At 41.3% G+C, this 25,797-nt stretch overlaps 1 protein-coding gene across 2 annotated transcripts in view; it reads left to right on the forward strand.

Annotated features, from left to right (window-relative positions):
• The first annotated feature begins 1,756 nt into the window (after positions 1-1,756).
• The window catches only part of JAKMIP2 (janus kinase and microtubule interacting protein 2), a 29,724-nt gene continuing 5,683 nt past the window's right edge, over positions 1,757-25,797 (forward strand). Inside the window, exons 1-15 of one of the 2 annotated variants that reach the window (XM_009331371.1) lie at positions 1,757-1,885; positions 6,609-7,106; positions 8,903-9,112; positions 9,976-10,074; positions 11,997-12,143; positions 13,925-14,065; positions 15,020-15,076; positions 16,940-17,059; positions 17,533-17,661; positions 18,654-18,737; positions 19,040-19,102; positions 20,715-20,813; positions 23,533-23,631; positions 23,971-24,024; positions 24,892-24,957. In XM_009331371.1, coding sequence (XP_009329646.1) covers positions 1,757-1,885; positions 6,609-7,106; positions 8,903-9,112; positions 9,976-10,074; positions 11,997-12,143; positions 13,925-14,065; positions 15,020-15,076; positions 16,940-17,059; positions 17,533-17,661; positions 18,654-18,737; positions 19,040-19,102; positions 20,715-20,813; positions 23,533-23,631; positions 23,971-24,024; positions 24,892-24,957 — 1,995 coding nt within the window. The remainder of the gene's footprint in view (positions 1,886-6,608; positions 7,107-8,902; positions 9,113-9,975; positions 10,075-11,996; positions 12,144-13,924; positions 14,066-15,019; positions 15,077-16,939; positions 17,060-17,532; positions 17,662-18,653; positions 18,738-19,039; positions 19,103-20,714; positions 20,814-23,532; positions 23,632-23,970; positions 24,025-24,891; positions 24,958-25,797) is intronic. The other variant, XM_009331372.1, reaches the window with a different exon arrangement.

Raw genomic sequence — 25,797 nt, forward strand, 5'->3', positions numbered from 1 at the left:
ATTGTCCTTATTGCTTTGTTTATGTACTATTTTCTTTCTCAAAAGCCATCCTTTGCACGGTTAATCTGGTGAAAGTGTCGTCCTTTGCTCAAACCCAACAAGTCTTCATGTATTAGTATTCATTTGGCATTGACAACCAAAGATTTCTGCTTTCTTGACCATTTCTGTCCCATCTGGCCTGATTTTTTTTTTTTTTCCCCAAGCCAGCACTAAATCAGATCTGTATGTGCTGTGTCACATGATACATGACAAGAACAAGCCATTTTTATTAACTGCTTTCCAAAGCCCATTTTCTTTCTCAATCATCTGCACCTACAGCAGGCTCAGCTCTGATGTCGTACTGTTGCAGCCCTCCTGGTGAAAAAGTCCTCATGTAACTAGCATGATTAGATCCTTTGTTACCAGTATTTAATATGAGGCACTGTGGGAAATATGGATCAGATTCTGCTCTAATTTGTAGCTGTATGTATACAATACAATGCCAAGATTAGAGGTATTGTAACTGGGAGCAGCATAAGAAGTCCTGAGTGATATAGGACAGTGTTTTCAGGATAGCAGGATCAGTATGGCAAGAAGTGAATCTGCTTTCTTCAGTTTACAATGACATTCTTTACTGAAGATTCTGCTGTCGTCTCAAAGGATGTGTGTCATTTCTGCAGGTTTCGTGGATGTGGTAGGAATATCAGAGTGACTGTGAGAACATGAACATGGCACCATCTCAATCACTGTTCAGTGCTGAGACACATGGACTCAGAAATTTCTAGGGAGCTTATCAAATCAACGTTTATTTTGCGGGTAGACAGAATACCTCTTTATCCGAGGCTCTCAATCCGTGTCAATAACCAAGACAAATGCTAAAAAAATAAAAAATAAAAATTAAGTTTATGGGACAGAGGGACACATGTTCTTAGTGGTATAGAAAAACCCCTTGGTTTCCTGATCTGCATTTCTTGCTGGTGTGCTTGGGTTTAAGCTTACTGCATCACTTTGGCTTAGGAGAGAATTTTTCCCAAAAAATTCAGTTGATGGAAAACATTGGTGGAATTTTTTTGCAAAGGGGACAATTTCTAGTCTGATACAGGCTTTTGCATGTTGTTAGTTCTCTGCTTCTACAGAGACCCAAAATGCTGGTGAGAACTTCAGCACTTCCCCTCTCTTCCTGTGGCGGATTGTAGGTGTGTTGTAGAAAGTCTTTGAGTTTGGCACAGGATCTTGGGGGGATCATGGGTTGGGAAGGGTAGGAGGAAGATATTGTTGGTAGATCCTTGAGACTGAAGTGCCTGCTTTATGGTTACCTCAGACTGCAAGGCCTGGATTAAATGACCTGTCCTTTCTAGTCCTGTACACTCAACAGCACTAATCCTTATGGTAAACAAACTCCTATCTTCATTGCATGGTGCCCCTTTCTGAGAACATGAAAAGGGCGTATATGGAATCTCCACTAGTATGCTAGACTTGCATACAGAAGCCTGATTGTGCTGGGATCTCCCTTGCAGGTTTTCAGACAGAGATTGCAGTGTTTGGAGAAGTGAGCTGTCTCTTGTGTTCTGTAACCATGTGAGCTGTCATGCTGCAGTGTCCACTGACAAATAATAGTATGTCTTATTTCTCGCAGGGCTTCCAAAGCAGCTGAGTCCAGGACCTTAAGGAATGTCATGCAGTAGGTGCTGAACTAACTGGCACTGAAAGGAACAGAAAAAGATGGCAGTCCGTATTTGAAATAACTAAACACGTGGAATCTCGCTGATAAGAAACCATGTCAAAAAAAGGACGTAGCAAGGGCGAAAAGCCTGAGGCACTGATTGTTGCCCTACAGGCTGCCAATGAGGAACTCAGGACCAAGCTAACAGACATTCAAATCGAGCTGCATCAGGAGAAATCTAAGGTGAGTGAGGGTTTGGTTTTAAATAACAGTGTCTGCACTGAAGGAGAGAAACACATGGAAAAAATAATATCACAGAAATCAACAGATGCAACACAGCTCTTTCCTAGAACAGTGGTCTGATTCTTTCCCCACATACAACATTTTCTTACTGTGGATGTCCTGTTGCTTCCGTGGAAAAGACTCCTTTTTATTGAGGTACAAGTTTAAGAAGCCTCTGGTCCTCAAATGGGGCAGTATGTCTTTTGTAACATCTTTGGCCATATTCCAGTTAGTGGGTTTCATCCTAGCCACTCAGTGTTTAGAAATTGTGTAGGGTTGCTGTTTTTTGAATGGCTGATATTTCAGCAAGACATGCCCTCATTTCAAAGTTGAATGAAGTATTCCTTAAATGTATAGCATGACAGTCCATGTGAACCCTTGTGATCCATCTGCAGTGCAGCTGCACTGTATTGTGTACACTAGGATATGTATGCGTTGTTTAAAAATTGTTCAGGTACCAATGGTCTGCCAGAGTTACAGTCTCAGATATGTAAAGTTAGTCTAAAGCCAGCTGAGTATCATGTACGCAGGGTACAGCTATGGCCCTATAGTATAGACATATCTGTGAAGGTTTGAGGTGCCTCCCATATACTTTAAAAGCCTTTGGTACAACCTCAGGGCTGAGTGCTGCAGCTTCAGCTCTTGCCTACATCTGCTGAATTTTTCACTCTCTTTTCCTGCATTGTCTATGCTAGGGCAGCCCTTACAAAACACATAATATCTTTTTACACTACTACAGCTTTTGTAACCCGTAAAAAGGTAATGGACTGGGTGTTATCCAAGTATAAAATACTGGCTGTTATTTTACACCTACTCTGCACATACCCTGCCTGCATTCTATTAAAATCCTTGCAAGCAGCGTCAGTTTTCCCACAGGTGATGCTGAAGTGGCTTTGCAAAGAAGTGTACTTTTTGCTCTCTTCAGTGTTGCTCCCTCTTTATTTAGAGATGCTTCTAGTGGCAAGTACAATATGTCTGTATTTTATAGTCAGAGTACCGATTTTGTGCAATAAACCCTTACATGGTAAGTGCTAAAGTTCCCTGAACATGAGTGAGATTAAGGCAGTCTTCAGGTTTAGCAGGGTGTTCTTTATGAGCAGCGGAGACAACAAATGTCTGTTTAATAGCTCCTGGTGAATTCTTATGAAGTGGACTGGAGGCAGTGCTAACTGCAGCCAGGCATCCCCCACCTGCAGTCTGGTGGCAGCCACATTTTGAAAGGATGATGCCTAGTGATATATTGTTTTTCCAAATAGAATATAATTGAAGTCCATCAACCTGGCTCTTTGATTCTTTCGCAGATAAGCATATGTCCTGGGCAAATAAACCCAGAATGACTTGCCTCTAGCTTCCAAACCTGAATAACCACATATCCTGCAGCGTCTAAGAGGTCTTTTTCATAATTTCTTTCTTTTAGGGACAGATATTCATGCCAATATATGAAGGTTAATCATACTGGTAATCTCAGACAACTGTTAGGCAGTATAGTGGAAGTTGGTTTGTATAATTTCGGAGAAGCTAAATGAAGGCAAGAATAGCCAGTTCTGTGTTATCTCATGTTCTGAGAATCTCTGGGGGCATTCTCCTTTCACCTACCAGTGAGATTTATAGCCATTAATTTGCAACCTTTTAAAATAGACAAGATTTGCAAGCTGCAACAAAGTGGACATCATCACTCTTTCAAACTCACTCTGCATCCTTTTCTTTCATAGATGGTCGATGACAGTCTTGGAAAGCAAAGATGTTTTTTGATTCTTTTGTTTTTCCTGCAAGCTTTGGCATTCATGTGTTGCACACGGGCAAGGCTTAGTTATTCTTTTAAGGAGCCACAGGCTGACTGCCAGAAAACTGATGGCCCAGGGAGCTTCTGTAATGCTTTCCACTATATACTGAGTCTTGCTGCTTTTGTTATCACTGTGGCTATGCAATTCCAATACAGAAGTTGCCAGTGTGGATTTTTGTTACTAGACATCGCTTCAAGGATGGCCCAAAATAATGAGAGTTAGAAGAGTAGGAAAGTTTTGAAAACAAAACGAAAAAAAGCTTATCTGAAATATATTTAAATGTGCTTGAATAACACTGGAAAGGAGGTGAGCAGAACATGAACAAAATAATGAAATTGCTTGCACGCTTCAGTACCTCTTGGGATGCCCATCCATAGGTGCTCTTGTCCATTCCTGTGACTAAATCAGACTGAGTGCTCAGGGTATTAAAGGAACTGTCATCATGGAATAGTGGGTGGCTAAAAACTACAGTCTCGGGAAGTAGATCACACTTCTGAATTGTTCTGCGGTTTGGATTGAGAGGAGCAGATATCGTTGCAAATTTTATTTTAATCTGGAATTCAGGTTTTAGCTCTTCCCTCCTCCAGGTTCAGATTGGACATCTTGGTATAACCTCATCTGCAAAATCAGGTTAGAACTAGGATGCCAAACTGGGCAGTCACCCACAACATCAGAAGGAGCTTTAAGAAAGTGTTCATCCTGCAAAGGGGTCAAACAAATAGGATCTTTGGACTTTTCCTGTCTCTGCTAGCAATAAGTTCACTCTACCAATGAATCCAAAGAGGGTAGAAACCTCTGGGCCATTGTGGTCTTTTATTGAACAGATCTCTTTTCCATTACTTCAAATAATCTTTTTTCCACAAGGCCCTCATTCACTTTCCCTTTCTTCCCGTTAGAATGGTACATCTACAAGTCAGTCTAACATCTCATGGCATTTCAGTTTAATAAACTAGGCAGCCTGGAAACTAATAGCCACAAAACCAGGCATCCCAGAGCTTAGCTGGGATTATTGTACTCAGGCCTTGGTTGGGTCTGCATTGCGCCATTGTGGATACCCAAACAACTTTGTTGAAAGTTTAGATGTATCTTTCTATTTCATGCCAGAATGGATCACTTCCAATAATTGCACCTTGTCTTGCAGCGCATTCAACTCCCTTTTTAATAAACGGGAAGAGATGTGTTACAAGAAAGAAAGAGGGCTTTAGGCTCATTTTTAGTCACAAGTATTCAAAATCAAGGATGAACCTAGAATGAAAAAGGAGTGAAGGCAAACCAAAAACCTGTCCTAAGGACTTGGGGGTTATGGGGCTAAGGTTATGTGTGGCTTTCTTTTCAGAAGTGATCTGTGTAGTAAAGGCATTTTAACATCTCGCATGAATCGTAGAGATGTGATTAAAAGAGACTGCTTTGTAGTCCCTGGTTGCAAAATCTTCTTGTTGCATATGACGTGTATTATTACACATAGTTACTGCATCAATAGCCTCTGAAGTCCTCCAGAGAAGTCAGTGGCAGTTGCAAGTGCAGACCATCTTTAAAACATGTGTATTGAATACTTTGCTTTGAAAAGTTTTTGTGCATCCAAGAGCCCTGTGGAGGGAGTTCTAGAAGGATCTTTCAGATTTGTTTTCTGTGGAGCCTTCTGAGGAAGATGCCTCTCACTTTTAGAGTCTGTTACTTGTCAGAATGACTTTGGTGATTGAAACCGAAGTAAAAGTACACTTTCATACTCTTCTAATGGCTTATATTGGGAAAGGTGTATCTGAAATAAGATGGGGCTAGCATGGGAGGAAAAAAAAAGTCAATCAGCTCTGCATATAGCTGATAGCACTTCCTACCTTCACTAAATCCTCTCCAAGTAATCAATTAGGCCTGCAGGCTAGACCACCAGTGTCTCTTGTAGGCCTTTTGGATGACCTACTACTATGTTTATTCATATTGACTGTTTTTTCCCGTTTTTTCTTTCTGAAAGGTTTACTCACTTTTCCTCGTTCTTTGTGGTCTTTATTTAAAAAGGAATTAACAAGGAAATTCTTGCAATCTTTGAAACCACATTCTTTTTCACTGTAAACAGCAAACCTACCGAGTTTGTTTTGAACAAACCATTCCTTATCTGTTGCTTTCCTTTGGTGTAGGTTAACACAGGTTTCTATTGTGGAATTGCTCATGGGTATGAAGTTGCACCTAGAGGTATATTAGTGTAAGTGTACTGACGACCAGTGAGTTGCTCTGTAACTTTGATTCCAGAGCTATGGACAAAGAACTTTAAAAACTGTTGTTAATGAAGAGTAGCAAAGGACATATTTTAAGTAAAGCTAGCTGTTCCGTAAGCATAATAACCAGTGAAACGTGCTTTTCTGTAGATATGTGGCTATATCTGTAGATATAGCTCTGTGTATGGGTAAGAACATCTGTAAAAGATTAAGCGTTTCCTGGACTTTTAGACTTGCACCTTACCTCAGTTGGGATCATATAGAGGCAAGCACTTCTCTCGTCTGATTGACTGCCCATGGTCATGAAAGTTGTAGGAACCTTGCTGTATCTGAGCCCTCTAATTTTCTGGTGAATTTGACTGATGTTGACTGATGAGTTACAAAGTTATTAAGCAAATGCACACATGTACATGGAGTCTTATTTCCTAAGGAAATATTCAAAGTACATGTAGTGTCACTGCGTGAGGCAAGACACCTGGAGAAGACAGGGTTGTTTTGGCTTGAGTAAAGACAGTGTAAAATCTATGTGAATGCCCCAGGAGTTGCCCCATATTTTGTTGAAGGAGGGTAGAGGATCATCTAGGGTCTGCAGCAGGCTCTTTCTCAATTTGACATGGCTGTGTGTCTGGGTGGGCTTGTTTTGATAACATTATGTTGGTAGCAGGCGACTTTCATTTTATCTCAATGTAGGTTGCTAAACTTGAAAGAGAGAAGACTCAAGAAACTAAGCGTATCCGCGAGGTGGAGCAGCGCAAGCAGACAGTACAGATCACGGAGCTAAAAGCCAAACTCCATGAGGAGAAAATGAAGGAGCTGCAGGCCGTGAGGGAGAACCTCATCAAACAGCATGAGCAGGAGATGACACGGATGGTGAAAGTCCGAGACAGTGAAATCCAGCGCCTCAAGTCAGCGCTGTGCGCGCTGCGGGATGGGAGCAGTGATAAAGTAAGGACAGCGCTGACTATTGAGGCTCGTGAAGAGGCCAGAAAACAGTTCGACTCCGAGCGCCTTAAGCTTCTGCAGGAAATTACTGAACTGAAGTCTGCCAAAAAGCAGGTAGATGAGGCCCTTAACAATATGATCCAAGCTGATAAGATCAAGGCGGGGGATCTTCGGAGTGAGCATCAGTCCCACCAGGAAGCCATTTCCAAGATCAAATGGGAGAGTGAAAGGGATATTCGCCGCCTGGTCAGTAACCAAAACAGTTCTTGTGTTCTCTTACGCTGTAGTGAGTTTTCCTCTTGTGCCTCAGCTTTTTGTGAATAACAGAACTCTGCAATGCGCCTCAGTTTGCAAAAGTATTAAAAACTTCTCCTTGTCATTTCTCAGCAGTAAATAGATCATAGTGAGTTGGCTAGAGCAACCACTGTGATGGCAGCTAACACCTTAAAGTAAGAGAGTGATTGGCCTAGTCTGTAAGGATTTGGCTTGCTGAGATGCTAATACATGTGCAGTGCAAAATGTTAGAAAAAGAGTGTTTGCATCTGCACTTGCAGTTTGTTAGTTACTCTAGCCCTTGTGATGGTATCCTAAACACAGTAAACCATGGCAGGAGGGGACATACCTTTTGGTTTGGTCTTGGCATAGCCTTCAGTAATTGCTGTGGAAAATGAACAAAATGAGGCCCACATCAGCAATGGTGCAAGTTGCCGTGTTTCCCTATCATCCGGGGAGCTGGACCTGCTTGCAACGGTGGAAAGTTTGGCTTGAAAACTGGAATTCAAGATTTGACAGTTAAGTAAAAGAAATGGTAATTTAAACTGTCAAGACTGATTTTTTTTTTTTTCTTTTTCCCAATTCAAAGTCTGTGTACTGGAGGTATATTCTTGTGTTGCCAAAATGCTCAATAATGTAGTACAGACTAGTAGTGGTGGATTCTTCATATCTGCCTCCATGAGGACAAACTACTTTTTTTTCTCATCTGAAATAGAGGATCTGTTTTCAGGGTTTTAATATAAAAAGGAACTATAGTGAAATTCAGGATAAAACTGAGACATTTAGTAACTTTAAGATCAGCTCAGGTTCCACATATGTATTGTACGATTTTATCTTTAGCAACTGATGAAAGGCTTTTTTTGAAGGCTGTTTACTCACAGAAGAACCTTGAACAAGTTGAGAGTTATTTTTATCTGACTTACACCAGTGGTTTCCAAATCCATTGTATTGCTATCAGAGTGGAGGAAGTTACATCAGAGTGACATCTCGTTAATGGAGATCAGAATCTAGCCTTATTAATTTGAAAAATACTTTGGGGAGGATTTCAGCAAGCCTAGTAAGCTGCAAGACCAGAAAGCATCTTTGGCAGCTTCAGGCAAAATTTAGCATAGATATAACTTTTGTTTTCAGGGAATGATTCATATCATTCCCAGATAATAGTACTTTTATTTTGCCAGTGATTTGCAAGTTCTGGTTCACCAAATTTTTTTGAGCTCAGTGACGTTAGCAGCTCTGTACCAATTTTCATGGTTGCAAGGCTTGTATGGGCTGATCTTGTTCTAAGTTTTAATCTAAAATTTTCCTCTCGGCCATCATTCTTAAAGTTGCTGTGCTTCTGCACAGATCTTCTGGTTGTGAGAATCGGACCGTAACCTCTACTGTCTCAGCTCCATTTACACGAGCAAGAGCTAGTCTAAACTTTTTTGGTTTTGTCAGAGTTTATACTTATTTTTCACTACTACAAATAACTTACCAAAATGCAATGTGAAAGCCTGAACTCTTCATCCAATTATCTGTCAGCACATCACACCATGCTCAGTTCTTGGGCTTCAGTCTGTATACGGCTGGTGAATCTGCTACTGTGCCAATGTACGGTTATGGCTGAAACCTCAAAGCGTATTGTTTTGCAAGCCTGGTGCAGTATGATATAGCAGATTTAAGTGGTGAACACTGCTATTAAGTAAATCATACACTACTAGATTGGAGAAGGCTGAAGTGCTTTTGTCTTTACACAGTAATATTGTTCTTCTGGTGTTTCTCTCATTCAGATGGACGAGATCAAGGCTAAAGACAGGATCATATTTTCCTTGGAGAAAGAACTGGAGACACAGACAGGCTATGTGCAGAAGCTGCAGCTGCAGAAGGAAGCTCTGGATGAACAGCTCTTCCTGGTCAAGGAGGCAGAGTGTAACATGAGCAGTCCCAAGAGAGAGATCCCAGGAAGGGCCGGAGATGGTTCGGAGCACTGCAGCAGCCCTGTACGCAGGTTTTACTGGCCCCTGCAAAACAGAAACATGGCTGTGTTTCTCTTGCTTAAATATTTTCTCAGGCTCTGGAAAAACATTCCCACTCTTACTACAGAGAAGTTAAGAGCATAGATTCTTCAGAGAGAATGCTAGTGGGACAAAGCTTTGTAGGGCTGTTTCCTCAGTTACTCTATTTACAAATATAAAGCATCTTAAATAATTAGTGCCCCTTTGAAAGACTCATTCCATGAACATAACTACCTGGATAGCCTACATCCTGAAAACCGGATAGAATTGGTAAGAATAGCAGGGAGGGGTAGGGAGAATTCTGGGGAGCGGAATCCGGGAGACCCTTAGGAGATCCTCCTCTTTCGCTGTTTTATTCTCCACACATAGAGCCCTTGCTGTCATTCACAAAGCATGCAACTCACTGGTTGTGTGACTAAATACACACATATGCAAATGAGGAATAAGAAAGTAAATGCAATTGATACTGAAAGGAATGTCCTTTTTCACCTGATGTAGTGGCTCAGCAAATAGAAGCAATGTATAGGAAAAGGCAATAAAAAGTAGAATCTTTTAGCTTTCTGCTATTTCTTCCCCATTAAAAAAAAATTAGCATCTGTTTGGTTGTTTTCTCTTTATTTTTTAAACAACTGAAAACTTTAAGTCTTAAAGTATCCCCCAAACCAGATACTTTCTTCCAAAAATATATATACTTTTGCCAGCATGTTCAATACTGTAAAAATCCATAAATATAATTTGTTGATGATGACAGCTTAAGTTGACTGGTGTGTGGTTTTTGAGGATTCTTTTCCCAAGCACGTATTTTTGAAAAGAATCAGTAACCATATTATGTTGTTGCCAACAAACAGGACTTGCGCAGAAACCAGAAGAGGATAGCAGAACTGAATGCCACAATCCGGAAGCTGGAAGACAGGAACACGTTGCTCGTTGACGAACGAAACGAACTGGTGTGTGAGCTTTGCACTATCAGACAGAGGAGGTCAGGAGCCATAGGGAAAAGCAAAGAGAGGATGATCCAAGGATGATAGCCATCCGTCAGTCTAGTAGCTCGGGAAGCTGAGGATGATTTTTTCATCCTAGAATTAAACAGTAATTTCATCGAAGTTATACGACTACAAAATCACAATGGAAGTTGGGGCAGAGAGGCTTGTGGGTTTCTATATGAATGCTTATGTTCCTTCTTTGACTTCTTGAGCATACAGCAGTGTATGGTGAGACTTATCTTATAAATGAAATAATGTCTGTAGTCCAGTATTTGACCAGGTTGAGAACAGTTAAGTATTGGATCTAGGGAGAATGGACAACAGTGAATTGATCCCTTTATCTGATCTACTCTGAGGTGGTGATACCTTTCTGTTGAAGTCAGCACCCTGGCTTTTTAACCTTTCCATATTTCTACTTCTGTGATTAAGGATGAGGGTGGTGAAATTCAACTCTTGATACTTTTTTTTTTCCCACCCTGAGCTAGGAGTCCTAATGCACTCCTTTCATATCAGTTTAGCTGGCTTGGATCTCCTCAATGTTCTTAATGTAATATTTGCAAAATAATGTCTTAACAAGGTTGCAAATTACAAATATGTTCATGTGTCTCTCTTCAGTTATGAAAAGCTCCCAACCCCCAAATTTCTGTGATACTGAATAGCTTGGAGTCTGACGAGTCAGCTTGATTAGTTGTTGCATGTCATTAAATATTCAGCCTATTTTTTCACAAGGAAAAAAAAAAAAATTTAAAAAGGCTTCTAACCTGTATCTTGCACAGTGTGACTACAATGAACACATTTTGTTAAATGTGACCAGGAGTACTGCTGAAAATACTATACACTTTAAGATACATTCGGACTAGCAAAAACTGACTTCCTTCTTAGGGTAGGACAAATGGTTGTTTTGCCCACAACTGTGCTGATCAAAGATGTAACCGCTTCCTAGCTGCTCCCCCCTTTCCTGTTAGCAGAAGGGGTCCTCAGGTACTTGCTAACCTGCTTCAGACAAAATCACTGAGTTAGTTTAAATAGCCTAGTAAGATGATGTGATGATGTAAGCAAATGTGGTTAACTGTCCTTAATAGCTACAGAAAACTCTTGCAGTCCTTTCCCGAGCAGAACTGCAAGGGGCAGGAAGCTCCCAGTGACAAACAGTAATACAGAACTGGGATACAGTGCCTTTGTTAGGTAGATCAGCTGGGCACAAAGATGATGTCTCTCCACAGCCACATGCCATCTTCCTTGTCCTCCCTTAGAAAAAGAAATTGTATCTCTAAAACACTCAGTGTTACTGGATGGAACTAATTTTTCAGAGGAAGAGATCTTGGTTAAAACTCTAGTTGTACCAATACTGGAACTTCCAAGCATGCCCTAAGATACCTTCCTATCTTAGGGGATTTGTTGTTTAAATATTATGTGATTTGTTGATTAAAACAAAGTTTATTGTGCATGTGCACAAGTATTTCACTGTGTGGCATTAAAACCCAGACTTACAACTATGTTGTTATTGCTGTGATCCAGACTGAGTAGGTACCTATGCAAATCTGTCTTTCAATGAGAAAATCAGTGGGTTTCTTGCACAGGTCGTTTCAGACTTTTGTAGCAGCTTTGCAGTTACCTGACTGTGTATTGGGTTGCTTCATCTCTATGCCTGAGTTTTCCTATAGATAAAGCCATCTTTTGGAAACAGATATGCAGAATTATGCTTTGAGATTTATAGATGAAGTAAGTTATGGAAGCTGTAAGCATCAGCTCCGTTAGATCACTTTGGCATTTTAGTGGGACAATAGTCCAACAGGGAAGTAACAAAAATACTTCTAACAAAGGAGGGAGAAAAAATATCTTTTATTTGGATTATTTACAATTATTAATTGCTATTGTCAATCCAGTTGAAGCGTGTCCGAGAAGCTGAGAAACAATGTAAACCTCTTCTGGAAAAGAACAAGTGCCTCACGAAGAGAAATGATGAACTTATGCAGTCTTTGCAGCGCATGGAAGATAAACTCAAAGCAGTCACTAAAGAAAATATAGAAATGGTTGGTACTGAAGAGCAAAATGAGGATTACTGTATGATCTATGTCTGTTACGGTGGCCACATCTGCGTAGTGTATGCATGTATATACATAGAGAAAATGTGTTGTATATAGTGTGTAATACTATTGATAAGATACAGCCACACTTAGGTCTATATAATAGACTTACATACTATAACATTGTGTATTATGCATGCGTGTGTAATATATTTAAGTGAATGCATAATCACAGTCTTTAATACTATCCCAAAAATTAGAATTTTGAGTTTCAATTGTTTTAAAAAAAGAAAATAATAGTTGTATCATTGAGTCATACCCCACTGTGCTATTTTGCATCTGGAACTCAAAAAGGAAGCTGTTAAGAGCGATGTTTTCAGCCAGCATGATGTTCATCTTTGAATGGACATGTTCTTGTTAGAGCTGATGATGGCAAAGTGAAGTTCTGGTCTGCCACTGAGCATGTACAATCTTTCCATAAGACACATGCATGGTAGATGGATATGGGAAATGGAGGATGGTGGTGTGGTGGCTAGGGTTATAACTTTCACATAGCAGGGCTATATGAAGCGGGGTCAAAGCAGTTATGTCTGTAGATCCTTCAAGTGGAATTGCCCTGACTATCGGTCAGAATCCAGTCCCTACACATGCACCAATGTTGCTTTGGCATTAATAAAAAAAGGAGGTGGAAGTGCTGGGTTGCCAGATGTAAGCTGGCAAGCTGAGAAGACTTCCCCTGCTAAGTGTGTTTGTGTGTCTTGTCTCTGGCTTGCAATAGCCACTGTCCTCATCTTGAGCAGGCTGACTGTTCTGCAATAATCAGCAGCTTTCCTCCTGATTAGGATGAGACAATGAGATTCACTTTCTTGTCTTATAGAAAAAAGGCTTTAGTGTTACAAGGTTAATCCACTTTAAGACTCTGCAGTTCACCCATGCCCAGAAGACAGAAACTTGTTGTAGGTGTCACAGGTCAGAATTCTTCCTCCACAGCTGTGGTAGTACAGATCACAGCCCCTTGGGCTCTCCCACAGCAAATGGAAGGGACTTGGGAATCTGCATGCGTTAGACATCAGTGGGCAGCGCCACTGGTGCATATATGCACACACAGCACATATGTTCTAACTTATCTCCCTGACATCTGCTCTTTACAGTATAGATGCCCAAATTATGGAAGTTAGCAAGCTGTGGGTGGCTAGGGTAATTCTGACAGGCTGTAGCCATCTCTTCTCCCACATACGCTCAGGAGCAGGCAGGACATGGACTTCTAGTTAAAATAGATCTGGTACCACATTTTTTGCCTTTCCTCCTCTTCTGACTGGATGCATGTCTTTCACATAACTAAAGAATGTCCATTTCCTCACTGTATATGGCCATATGATGGGTATCAGTAAGGGCATGGGGTCATGGGAGTAGATACTATTTGCATACCCATTGGACAGGTAGGGGGTCCAATTATATTTGCCACATGTTGGGGCATCTTGATGCATGGCAAAGGAAGAGCTATGGTATATGACCTTTAAGGGCTGCTGGAGAGGCTGTATTGCCACACAATAAGTAAATAGATAAAGCTTTGTTGTTCTGGTTGAAGAACTCGGCCTTGCTGTACTGCTTGATTGTTAAGAAGTGCTGATGGGTATTAATAAAGTTATAAAAATGGTGTAGCTGAAGCATATTGAAAGGGCTGTACAGCATAAATGAAAGATAATGTCTAATTCTTAACTGAAAAGTGGTCTTTTTGTCTTTTAATTGCTGGATCTTATTTTATCTGTTGTTTCTTCTTGCCACAGAGAGAAAAAATGACATCACATCCTCCTCTAAAGAAATTAAGATCTCTCAATGACCTGGATCAGGCTAATGAGGAACAAGAAACTGAATTCTTAAAGCTTCAGGTCATAGAACAACAGAACATAATTGATGAGTTAACAAGGGTATGTCCAGAGCATCAGGAAATTAGGAATGATTCCTGTGTACAGTTCACTACTGATAGTATTTCTTCTTATAACTAGAGGTCTGAGGGTTAATATCTTACTTTTAACACCTGCAAATTTTTAGATGTAGGTGTGTGTGGGTGCAGTTTAACTGAATTTCTAGTGGGGCATCAGCCCCTACAACTCAAAAGTATAAGTCTTGTGTGTGAATTGAGCTCTAGAAATGAACGCAGACTAAGAACTGTCGAGCTTGGGAAGATACCTACATGTTCACAAGGCAGGGCTGTGCCAAGCTGTTTTACCATTGTAACTAAGCTACCATTAAAAAGTTTCCTTAACAAGAGGCAGGCACACAGTGCACTATCATGTGCTGGAAAAGCGTGTGCTGCTAGACAGTGGTTCACTAGTTCTTCCGACATTTAATACTGACAATCCCTTTTTCAGCTGACTTTGCATTATGATGTTGAGGGGAAGGAGAAAGAGACTCCAAAAGAGGCTGTTGCCTCTTCTAAGACATCATTGCTAGGAGTGGTGAGATCAACATTACCATCATTTAATGACTTTGAGACAGAGGCAGCATCCCTCTGCAGGGAAGGCAGACACCCTCTTATACAAAGCCCAAACCAGTCTTCTGCAGCAGGCCTCCCAGTGATTTTAACAGGAAATCCATCAGTGCCTGTCGTTTGACAGCCTGTCAAGGCAACTGTACAAGGGGTTGTTTGGTTGTTGTTTTGTTTTTTTTTTCCGGATATCCCATCTTCACTACTTCAACTGGTTTTCAGGTGGCACATGTACAGATTTGGATATGAATCCTTCCTTCCACCTGGAATCAGATTCCTTTTGAACGTATGAACAGAGTTGGTGGAAGCCCAATGATTTATTTTCTCTGTAGATTTGGCCTTCTACAGCTGCAAACAAGAGAAGAGAGTGTAACTTTTTAATCTTATTTTCCAGGACAGGGAGAAACTCATTCGTCGCAGAAAGCATAAAAGGAGCTCAAAGCCAATTAAGGTAAGAGAAAAAATTGTTTTCACTGTATAAAAATACTAGTAGGCTCTGTAGGCAAACATACATTAGCAATCCGATTAGAGAGATCTTTGTGGATTGTAACAATCTGCTTTAGTGATTAGGTTTATAAACTCCTTCCTTACTTTGGGAGAGCTTTTTAAGCCCACTTTGAAATTCAGTTAAGTTTGCATATCTCTCATTTTCAGCAAAATGGGGCTTCCCCCCCCCCCTCCCTGAAATAGTAATAATCTTCCTTCCATCTGGTTTCTATAAATATTGGGCTCAAGGTCTATTATGCTGAGATGTATTTATGTTTCCAGAGACCTTCCAATCTATCTTCTGCTATCTATTTTTCACAGCACATATGGGCTAAAACAAAATCCTTGTGCATCTTTATTCTTCAAGTGGAAGTTTCTGCCTGAGAAATTGAGTGTAATTTTCTCCTACTCAGTTCCACAGGCCTTTGGCTACCCCTTGTATTACCCTAAATTGGGTTGAGTCCAAAGCTCGTATAATTTAGAACAGTTTTAGAGTTGAGCACCGAGTAGTGGTTCAAATAGCTCCTTTATCAGCTAGATGTAAAGAATGACTTTGCAACAGCCACTTCCCACCTCCAGAATGTGGAAATACTGTGTAGGAAACAGAGCTTGGTGGCTCTTTGTCCTCCAAGGACATCCCTTAGTACTTCAGCCATGTTCTGTGAAAGTAATGCAACGCTCTCCTACACACACAGAGAATTTCAGACCAGTAAATCCTAGATGTGTCATCACATTGTTTCTATGTGGGTTTTGAAGCAATACACAGTAGACATAACTGGGAGACAAAGACTAAAAAGTATTTTCATCAGTCAACTTTATTTCTAAGCCAGAGACTGTAACATGGGAGAATATGGCTATTGTCTTCACTTGGAAAAATAGTGAACAAAAAAAGATAATATATGCAAACGGTTATTCACATCTTTGGTACATGTTTTTTGTGTGATTCAAATTCCAGGTTTAGAAGATTGTAACCTGTCAGCAAAAGTGAAAAATGTTGCAAGGCAGAAGTGCATCTTAAATGCTCGTCGATCAGTTTGTCTGCAGAACTATTCATAAGCCAAGTATTTAAATGCTCAAATCTGTACCCTGAAACCAAGCCTGCAGGGTCAAGCATCCAGACCTTCATAGGACATGACTCACAGTTTTCATTTGATTTAATTCAGTTACTGAGATAGGAGATAGTGAGGTGTCAGACATACAACCAAACTGTGTAGTGTGAGCTATCTCTTACATGTGGCAGTCTCTAGAGTACTGGAAAGATGTGTGAGATACAAAACTAGCATGAAGGAACTTTTATTAGCATAGCTTTTACTCACTTACTCCAACAGCAATATCAGTGAGAGAAGCACTGAAATATTAAAAATAGCAGTGACCATGAAAGAAGAAGGAGGGTTCCCTATTCTGCACACGTTTCCAGCTCTTTACAGTGTTATGTTTGCACGCTAGTCTGCATGTTGATAGAAGTCTTCTGAACTGTTTTGGGGTTAACAAACAATTCTCCTGCTTTCCTGCAAGGGCAGAGACTTTTACTTTAGCATGTTGCTGCTCCCATTGTGTTTTCCAAGTTTTAGACTGAGCCAGATCTTCAGCTCAGAAAAATGAATCAGCAAACTCATTCTCCACCAGCACAAGACTTAATCTTCAATCTGGTTCCCTTTGGGTTTGTTTGGAGATGGTAATTGCAGGGGTAGCCCATTGCTCTTTTTTCATGTCTTGCCTTTTTTAAGTAACTAGCAATGTGATTTTTGAACTAACCTTTCCTCCTCCATCAGAAACTCATGCTACCTGTTTCTAAGGAGGTTCAGAAATCATGTTTTCCCTTTTTTAGAGACATGTGGTGGATACAGTTTTTGGGTACGATGATGATTCCATGGACTCTGAAACATCCTCTGTGGCCTCATATAGAACAGACAGAACACCAGCAACCCCAGATGATGATCTGGATGAGGTAAGATCTGACTCTTCCCATAGGCAAGGACAGGTTTTCAAGAGACTTTGGCTTCCAAAACAAGTGGCTAGGCTCTCAAAAACACTTAGGTTTTAATGGTGCATATTGAGTGATAAGTTCTTCATTAAGTTTAGCTTCAATTTTGGTTACTGATACACTGAAATGCTGAGAGGTTCTTCCAAAATCTAGTCCATAAAGTCTACAGCTATGACTTCATTGCAACTGAGATGATTTTTTTTTCCCTCTCCCCCTTCAAGAAAATATACTTATCACATTTCTTTTAGCTTGAAGACAGATAAACACTGTATAAATTCCACTTTCTTATTACTTCATATCACAGCAAGCTCACCAAAAAGTCTATTTGAATCAAGACCTGTAAACTAACTATTGTGCTTAACATATCACACTTGCATTCTTTGCTTTGGCAGTGCTCTACTGTCTGGTGCTTAGATATGTCCTTTCTCATCCTTCAGGGTTTAGCAGCAGAAGAATCAGAGCTGAGGTTTCGACAGCTGACAAAGGAGTACCAGGCCCTGCAGAGAGCGTATGCACTTCTGCAGGAGCAGACAGGAGGCGTCATAGATGCTGAAAGAGAAGCCAAGGTCAGTATCTGTTTGAGGGTAAAAGCATTTCATTGCTATCAGGACATACAAACCCCTCAAAGTGACGTACAAGGGAATGGTGTTACATACAGCATCCATACAAATGAGAGATGTCCGTTTTACTCATTTGCTGAGTACATTTAAAGAGAGTGACGAATGGACACAGTCACTCAGTTTACAAGGGGCTGTCCTCCACCTGAACCCGAAAACCCTGCAGTTAGGCGGGCATGCCAAAGCAGGCAATTCTGCAGTTTGGCACAGAATCACAAAGGTTTTCTCATCTTTTGCCCAGGTGTGAAGGGGTTGGGTTTTAAAGGTAAATGGAGGCCTGTGGGTTTTCACAAAGGCATGCATTGCACCAACTTTAAGAATATTCACCTGAATGTTTCTAACAGAGAAATGCAAATTATATTCAAATTTGAATGTGATGCAGACTACAGTAAACCTTCCAAGGCTAGAAATGTCCCTCTAATACAATCATAGAATCATTCAGGCTGGAAGGGACCTCAGGTGTCTCCAGCCCAAACTCCTGCTCAAAGCAGTGTCAGCTGTGAGATTGCACCAGGTTGTTTAGCACTTTGTTGAGTCAGCTCTTGAAGATGCCCCAGGCAGTTATAATTGCTTCTTTCCACTACCTTTTGCCACTCTCATCTACTAAGCACTTCACTTCAGGGACTGCCCCTTACTAGGATCTTTGAGCGAAGCCTGTCACCCCAAATACCTCAGCTTGTGTTTTGCTACTCTAATGCAATACATGGTAATAATAGGCTTGGGTGGGGAGAAGGGGCTGATCTACCACTCTGTTCCCTTGTGTCATCTGTATGCCAGTCTGAGGGGTGGCACAAAACATCGCTGAGCCAGAATCTTTGTAATGGTTACTCACTCAGTGGAAGCAATAGCATAAACCCAGAGTCTGCTGTGTTTGGTTTCCTTTTAATACCAGTAACATTGCTGTTTTTGTTACTGTTTACTGCTGTGCCTGACTTCAACAGGCTCAGGAGCAGCTCCAAGCTGAAGTCCAGAGATATAAAGCCAAAATAGAAGATCTGGAGAAAACTTTGGCACAGAAAGGGCAGGTAAGCACTTCTTGTGTATTTTCTTTTCCTATTTTGGATCTTACCTGCTCTGCTTACAAAATACCTAGCACAATTTCAGTATAGACTTCCATGAGATGTAATGTCGCTGTTCAGTAAACAGGCAGGTCTAGTGAGTTCAGAAGCCTTGCTACAGCTTAGTAGACTAATACGTTGTTGTTCTGTAAATGACAGTTCGTTCCCATAGGATTTTAAAGTCTGAATATTGTGGTTCCAATTTTCAATAAACGTGCCCAACCTCATGGATTTTGATTATTCTGTAATAGTACTGCTTCATCCAACAGGACTCGCACTGGGTGGAAGACAAACAGCTTTTCATTAAGAGGAACCAAGAGCTTTTAGACAAGGTATGTTCCCAAGTTTTACGTGTTCACTCTGAAGGGTGATCTGGATCCTGCAATACACTTTTTGGACATGCAGTCTGGTGCTTATAGGTGTAGTATAAGGATAGAACAGCATAGATTAATATGGACAGGATAACATGGAAAGACAAGCCCTCTCCAGCTCTGCTTAGGCACTGTTGTTGCTGGCAGTTGCTGATGCGCCAGCTCTGCTGGTAAGCTCCAGCCTGAGAGCTAGAAGCTCTACTCATCGTTCTGGCTCTGAGGCACAGAACTTTGTGTTCCAGTAGCATTGCATTGAGGAGGCGGCAGCTGCTGCTGCACTGGCAAGATGTTTTGAGCTTAGCTTCTGAGTCTGAAACAGCAGTAGGAATGTAGTCATCCTCTAACACCAGGACCTTTTCATACTCCTAGTCCCTGTGCGTTCTGTATATTTTTAAGGGCTTAAAGTCATCCCTAGGTCCAGTGGAACTTGTATTACTCAGTCTCTTGGTACATCTAGGAATATCACCTGTTTGTGTGTGTGTGTGTGTGTGTATATTTGTATGTATATATTTTTAATCATGGAATATAAGGATACGAAGGACCTCAACATTGCTTGCATATCACCAACAGTAAGAGCAGTGGCCATACACATGACTGCCATCAGCAAGAGGCCATAACTCCCAACACCAGGTGTCCTGCTGTCTTTCACCTCCGCAGATGAGGTTTCTTAGCCTGTGTTTCTCCCCTTCCATAAACACACCTAATAAGTCTCCAGCCCCATGCCATCCTTCCTGATCCAGACAAACTGACCCATGGGGGCTCATTTGACCTCGGTCTTACTGTGCTCCCTAGCTGTCCTTGTCTGGGCCCTACTCAGACAACCTGACTGAAAAATACATGTCCTGGCGCTGGCTGGAAACTTGCAGAAGAGAGCAGGCTGAGGAGCTAGTGGTGGAGTTGTCCAACAAGCAAGCTATAGACAATTGGCCAATGGGTGGTATTTAAGTCTATCTGCTAACTGACAGAACTGCTTGTGTGGAGATGCTTGCTGTGTAGTTCACACAAGCGCTTGCACGGGGTGGGATGGCTACTCAGGTAACTGCCTCCACAAAGACAGCTCTCCCTGCATGCCATTTGTGCTTCATGTACTACACACTGGGTGTCTCTAGTCTAGCCCAAGCTCTTCTCTAAGGCAGGTGCAGCTGTTTCTGTGTCATTCCTGATAGATGTTTATCCAATGTGTTCCCAGAGTCCTCCAACAATGATGTCTGTACATCCCTCTCCAGACAATCTATTCCAATGCTTTACCATGAGAGCCGTGTGTTTAATAGCTAATGCAGACTAATCTAATAGCTAACCTGACACCTCTGTAGAGTTAACTTCCCCACTGATCTTCACTAGGATTGAATTCTTTTAGGGAAACCTCCAGCCTAAGCATTTTATGATGTTGAGGAAGTTGATGAGCAGAAGTTCACCTGTAAACTAAAGACTCAACTGAGGTAAAACAGCAAGTAGTGAATCATCTCTAGAGTTTGGATTTTGCACTGCCTATGCTACCTCAACTACTACTCACCAAATATTCAATGTTTCTTGTAACAGTCACACAGATCCTGAATTTACATATTTCTGTTAGATAGAGAAACTGGAAGCAGAAAACAACCGTCTGCAACAGGAGCTGCAGGATGCCCGAGACCAGAACGAGCTGCTGGAGTTCCGCAACCTTGAGCTGGAGGTGATGGATGAGCTCGTTACAGTAGAGCTGGTAGCAAATTAAACTAGTGCACTTGCACTGGACACCAACTTTAATCAAGTGTTTACACAAGCATTGTAGTGATATAACAGAGTAACAAATCAGGTCCAGCATTTTTAATTGTGAGCTGAAGTATGTCAGCTCTAATATCCTGGAAATAATAAGCTCCATACTTGACTGGTTCACCTCTCTCTGAGCTAGGTGCCCAGTGTGCATAGATAAGCTTAGCTGATTAATGTCAGCGTGGCTCTTAGTTACCACACCTGTGGATATGGTTTTTCTAGTACTTTGGAGCAGTCTGTTGTCAATATGCTTTGTTCTTATTGCTGGCCTGGAGTGTACTAAAATCAACAGAAATTAATTACATTTAAATCAACCAAGTAAGCGAGGCTTAAACCCCATCCTCCTGTACTTTGCTCAGGGCTGCATCCTGGTTCACAGCTGAGATCTCTCCTGAGAGTAGGCAGCCAGGATTTTGGGTTTTTTTTGTTTTGTTTTCATGAACCTGAGCAGGTCTTGGAGGAGAAAGAAATGTTGAGCATACTTTTGTCTCTAATAGCTGAAGAGTAGAGTGCTCCTCTAAGAAGTCAGAGACGCAGGTACAGTTCCCTCTTCAGGGTCATCAAAGCCCTATTTCCCCCTATGAAAATCTTACTGCTGATCTATAAATTATACTGGCTTTGTTCTTTTCCCCTCTTTCAGCAAGGGTGATGAGACGAGTTCAAGTTTCATTGAGAGTGCTGCTGTGAGGAGAAGTGCACCTCTCTCGCCCTGTGCTTGAAGGACTGGAACTGTTTGAAGTTTAATTCAGCAATGATCGATGAAATTGCATAAGCAGTTGTAAGAGAAAGTATCAGACCCAGGGCTGTTGTCTTCCAGTACCATACCTATGGGGGTAAAAGGGTTGTTGTACCTTGTCCTCTCTGACCCAGCAAATCTTGAATTCTTTTCTTTGTGGGGACTTGGCTGTGAGAGGAGAGGGGGGCTGTCCTACCCAAACCAGTCTGTGCTGGGTGATTAGAGCACTCTTCATTGCAGAGGAGAAACGTGCACGTCAGCTCCTGCAGTGGAGGAAGCTGAAGCCAGGACTGCAACAGCCCGCAGGGCACTCCGGCTCTGCTGGGGGACATCTGCAGATCCCTGGGGCTGCTGGTGTGGGCTGGGCTGGGCTTGGGGGTGGCAGTGCTGGTGCTGCCACCCTGCTATGAGCACCTGAGGACAGCTAGGTACAGAGCCAAGGTGCCAAAGGAACACAGGCCCCCTGGACAAAAGGGTTTGCAACGGCTTCCATGCTATTGATTCCTGAGGCATGTTTAGATTTAATCTCTGTTTAAACTCTCTGTACCTCAGTTTCCCGCCGCTGTGGTGGGGATAAGAGACATTTTACACAGGTGAATGTGGTCTTGCTTCTAGAGCCTTTATCATCATTCTTGCCAATGCTGGCATGTGTGAAAAGCCAACAGTGCCTGCCCTATGTGCATATAGTGCTTGGCCTGGAGCTGTCCTAATTAGTGTCTGGAAGCTGTAGGCCCTAGCACAATGAATAGTGACAGTCTGTCTGCCCGCTTGCAAGCACTGTCATTTTTGCAGGCACTGGACATGTTCCCTGTTGAGCAGCTCTCCTCATGACCTGTATTAGGTAAGGAAGGTCCCTCAGGCGATTCTGGAGATTGATGGAGGAGCTCCAGAAGCCTCTGCAGGCAGCCAGAGGACTGGGTCGGACTTCGATCTCCCTCTTCCCAGACTGCCCCTAGTTACAGATTCTTGTTATGAGCACCAACTGACAAAAACTTCCACCTGGTCTTTTCTCCAGTATAAGCTGGTTTATTTCTCAGTTGTTCTTTTCAGTTGCAGTTGCTGTTCAAGGCCTTATATGCTTGTCATTCAGAGCTTGTAGATAACACAGAGCCTTTCCTGGCTCTCATGAATCAGTGCTGTGATGGATTTGTCCCTTATTTATAGAACTTCTTCCCACAGTTTTACCTGACAGCTGTGTTTCCATATGACATGGAACTGGACTGATCAAGTGAATTACATGTTCATAAACCAAAAATGTATTTGAAAGTGAAATTTGATCTTCGCTTCTGTGCTTGCCTGAATACCTGAAAGGGATGAGAAATAGCATCTTCAAATTTTTTTTTTTGTCTTTGGTCCTTTAAATCTGGACAAATATTTGTAGATTTTATGCAATGAAGGTGTATAAATAATTAAGTTGATCAACTTTTTTGAACTTACTACTTTCCATACTTACACATTACTTATATATGTGTAAGTGAACTTACACATATATAGAACATACAACATACCAGGATGAGCAAATGTGTAATCTGAGTATCCTAGTAGTCTTAAATCAAATACTTGTTTCTAAAGGGAGTATTTACAACAATATATAATTGTTCAACGTTTCATTAAGCAAATCACTTGAGTCTTATCCAGGTGATAGCCTTTTCACAGACAATTTGCAAATTGACATAATTCATCAAATAAATAATCTCCTGCAAAATTAGCTTGGGTTTAGGATCCTATCCCACTTGGCACACTGTTTTTCAACTAGGTCTGTATGTTTCTTTCTTTGACTTGTAAAATGAAGAGCTTGGCTTTGCGAAGCATGATCTAAACAGTAGCTGTGGCATTTAATGAGTTCTGTGTGCATCTCCTTCATTCTAATATGTTCTCTGGCGTCTTTTCAATTTATTTTCAGGAAAGAGAGAGACGGTCCCCACCATTTAATCTCCAGATTCACCCATTCTCAGATGGTGTGAGTGCTCTACAGATCTACTGCATGAAGGAAGGGGTTAAGGTAGGTCAGTTTTATAAGGCAGCACTTCTAACTACAGCAGTGGTGGATGCTGCCCATATAACCCATTACATTCATCTCTGCTAATAACTCCACTAAACTTTAAGCACTTAAATTCATTCTAATGTAAGAGCGTGTGATGACTGACACAATTGAATTGGACTCATAATTTTCACCATAATGATAAAACCTGGCTCAAAGGCAACTGAAATCAGCGTGTGATGCATTTCCAGGGGATAAAACAAAATGGTTGATTTCAACATGGTTCGTTGAGGGAGGGACGAATATTGCAGCCATGACAAAATGTGCATGCTATGCCTTTACCTTATTCTCTCTTTGCAGGATGTCAGCATCCCAGACCTCATAAAGCAGTTAGACATTCTAGGTGATAATGGGGTAAGTTAAAGTGGGAGATATTTTCCCTTTACAAGCTGCATTTTGTACAGTAGAGTAAGTGAAATCTATAATTATCATTACTACTTTCTAGGATACTTATTAGATTATGTAATATCAGAACAATACATTTAAGGAGTGTTTATTTCCGTAAGTTAAGGATTTGTGAGATTTCAATAGTTGGAGAACTAGTAATGGAGTAGCAGCTTTAACATCTGGTTTAGCAGACTGGGAAGAATGTCCAAAGGCCACTGATATTTGGAACTGGGTCTGACTGCACTCCAGTCATTCAGGAAAGCACATGAATTACTTTGGCAGTCTGAGCCAACCACATCTTCATCAGGACTAGGATTATTCTGCAAACACTTTCATAAATAGGCGAGAATTATCAAATCTCCTGTGGCTTTCTAAGTGGGCATTGCTGCCTACTTTAGTCATCCATGTAAAAGAGATTGTCCTGTATCTCTGGCCAATATTAGATATGTTTTAAGAAAGTGTATAAGAAATAAAAACGAAGAATCATGATTGTCTATTCAGGTGCTGGTGTAAATCAGCATTATTTTTACAAAAGCTTTAATGGAAATTCAGCTTTGTAAAACTAGCATGAAGACAGACAAATGGATCTAATGTTAGTTTACATTTCTCATAAGATGCAATGGAATGAAAACATGTAGTTAGTCCATATCATGCAGAAAGGCAAAAGCAGTGTTCTTTTTAATATGTTAACAGACTGAATGTTTCGACGGGAATAGGATACCCTGTACTACAGGGATCCCCTGAAAACTGTAGACCTAGTCTGTAGCCTTGATTATCTTTATTCATGCAGGAAACTGCTGCCAATTTTCTTCTTCCCTCTCTTTCACTTCACAGAATTTAAGAAATGAAGAACAAGTGGCCATAATTCAGGCTTCCACTGTATTGTCCTTGGCAGAAAAGGTAAATTGTGTGCTTGCTTTTCTCATGTGTTATCTAAGGCCTCCTCTAACACTGGAAACTTTCTGCTCTGTTGTTGTTGTCAATATTGTTAAACTTTCTAGTGTAGGAAATGACTCCCCAGATAAAGTAAACTGTGCCAGCACGGTCCCAAACACCTTGCTAAAGCAGCAAAAATATCAAACGCAGCTGGCCCAAGCTGTGAAGTCAAAACAACTGCAAATACAAAAAGAATGTCAAATGAGACATGCAATTGTAAACTGAATGAGAAACCATCAGACATTTAAGCCATAATTAGTTACAGCGTGGGATTTCTAGTCCTGAGATTTCCAAAGCTTCTGAAGGGATCCGCATGCAAAATTTCCACTGAAAGTATGTGTCTAAGTTCCTTGTTTTGGAAATCAAAAAGAAAGCAAGGGTTGGTTAAAATTGCTTTCTGTGGCTCAAATGCAGCACACAATTTGTCAACATGACAGCTTCCAAGGATTCTACTCAACAATTCCTCCTCTGCAAAGATAATTGCCATCTACCCAGTTATTTTTGAGATGCTAGAGCCCCATCGTGGGCCCTTATCCATGGGATGAAATGGGTTCCCTGTCCATCCAAGGAAGTGTGCTTTTCCATCTTCCAGTGATCCAGTAATGGTGATCCTCTTGCTGCTTCTCTGTCAGGTGCTACCTACAGACATCGCGGCTGCCCCTGTCACAGGAGAACAGCCTCAAGATAGGCTCAGAACTAGCAATAGGTTACTAAAAGTAGACTAACAAGATGCCATAGATGTCCCACTTGCCACTGCTCATGTGCCTGGAAAACTCAGCAGGTTACAGCTCTCATTGTCTTCCT

This window comes from Pygoscelis adeliae, unplaced genomic scaffold (assembly GCF_000699105.1).
Source record: "Pygoscelis adeliae isolate BGI_AS28 unplaced genomic scaffold, ASM69910v1 Scaffold108, whole genome shotgun sequence".
Taxonomy (NCBI): Eukaryota; Metazoa; Chordata; class Aves; order Sphenisciformes; family Spheniscidae; genus Pygoscelis; species Pygoscelis adeliae.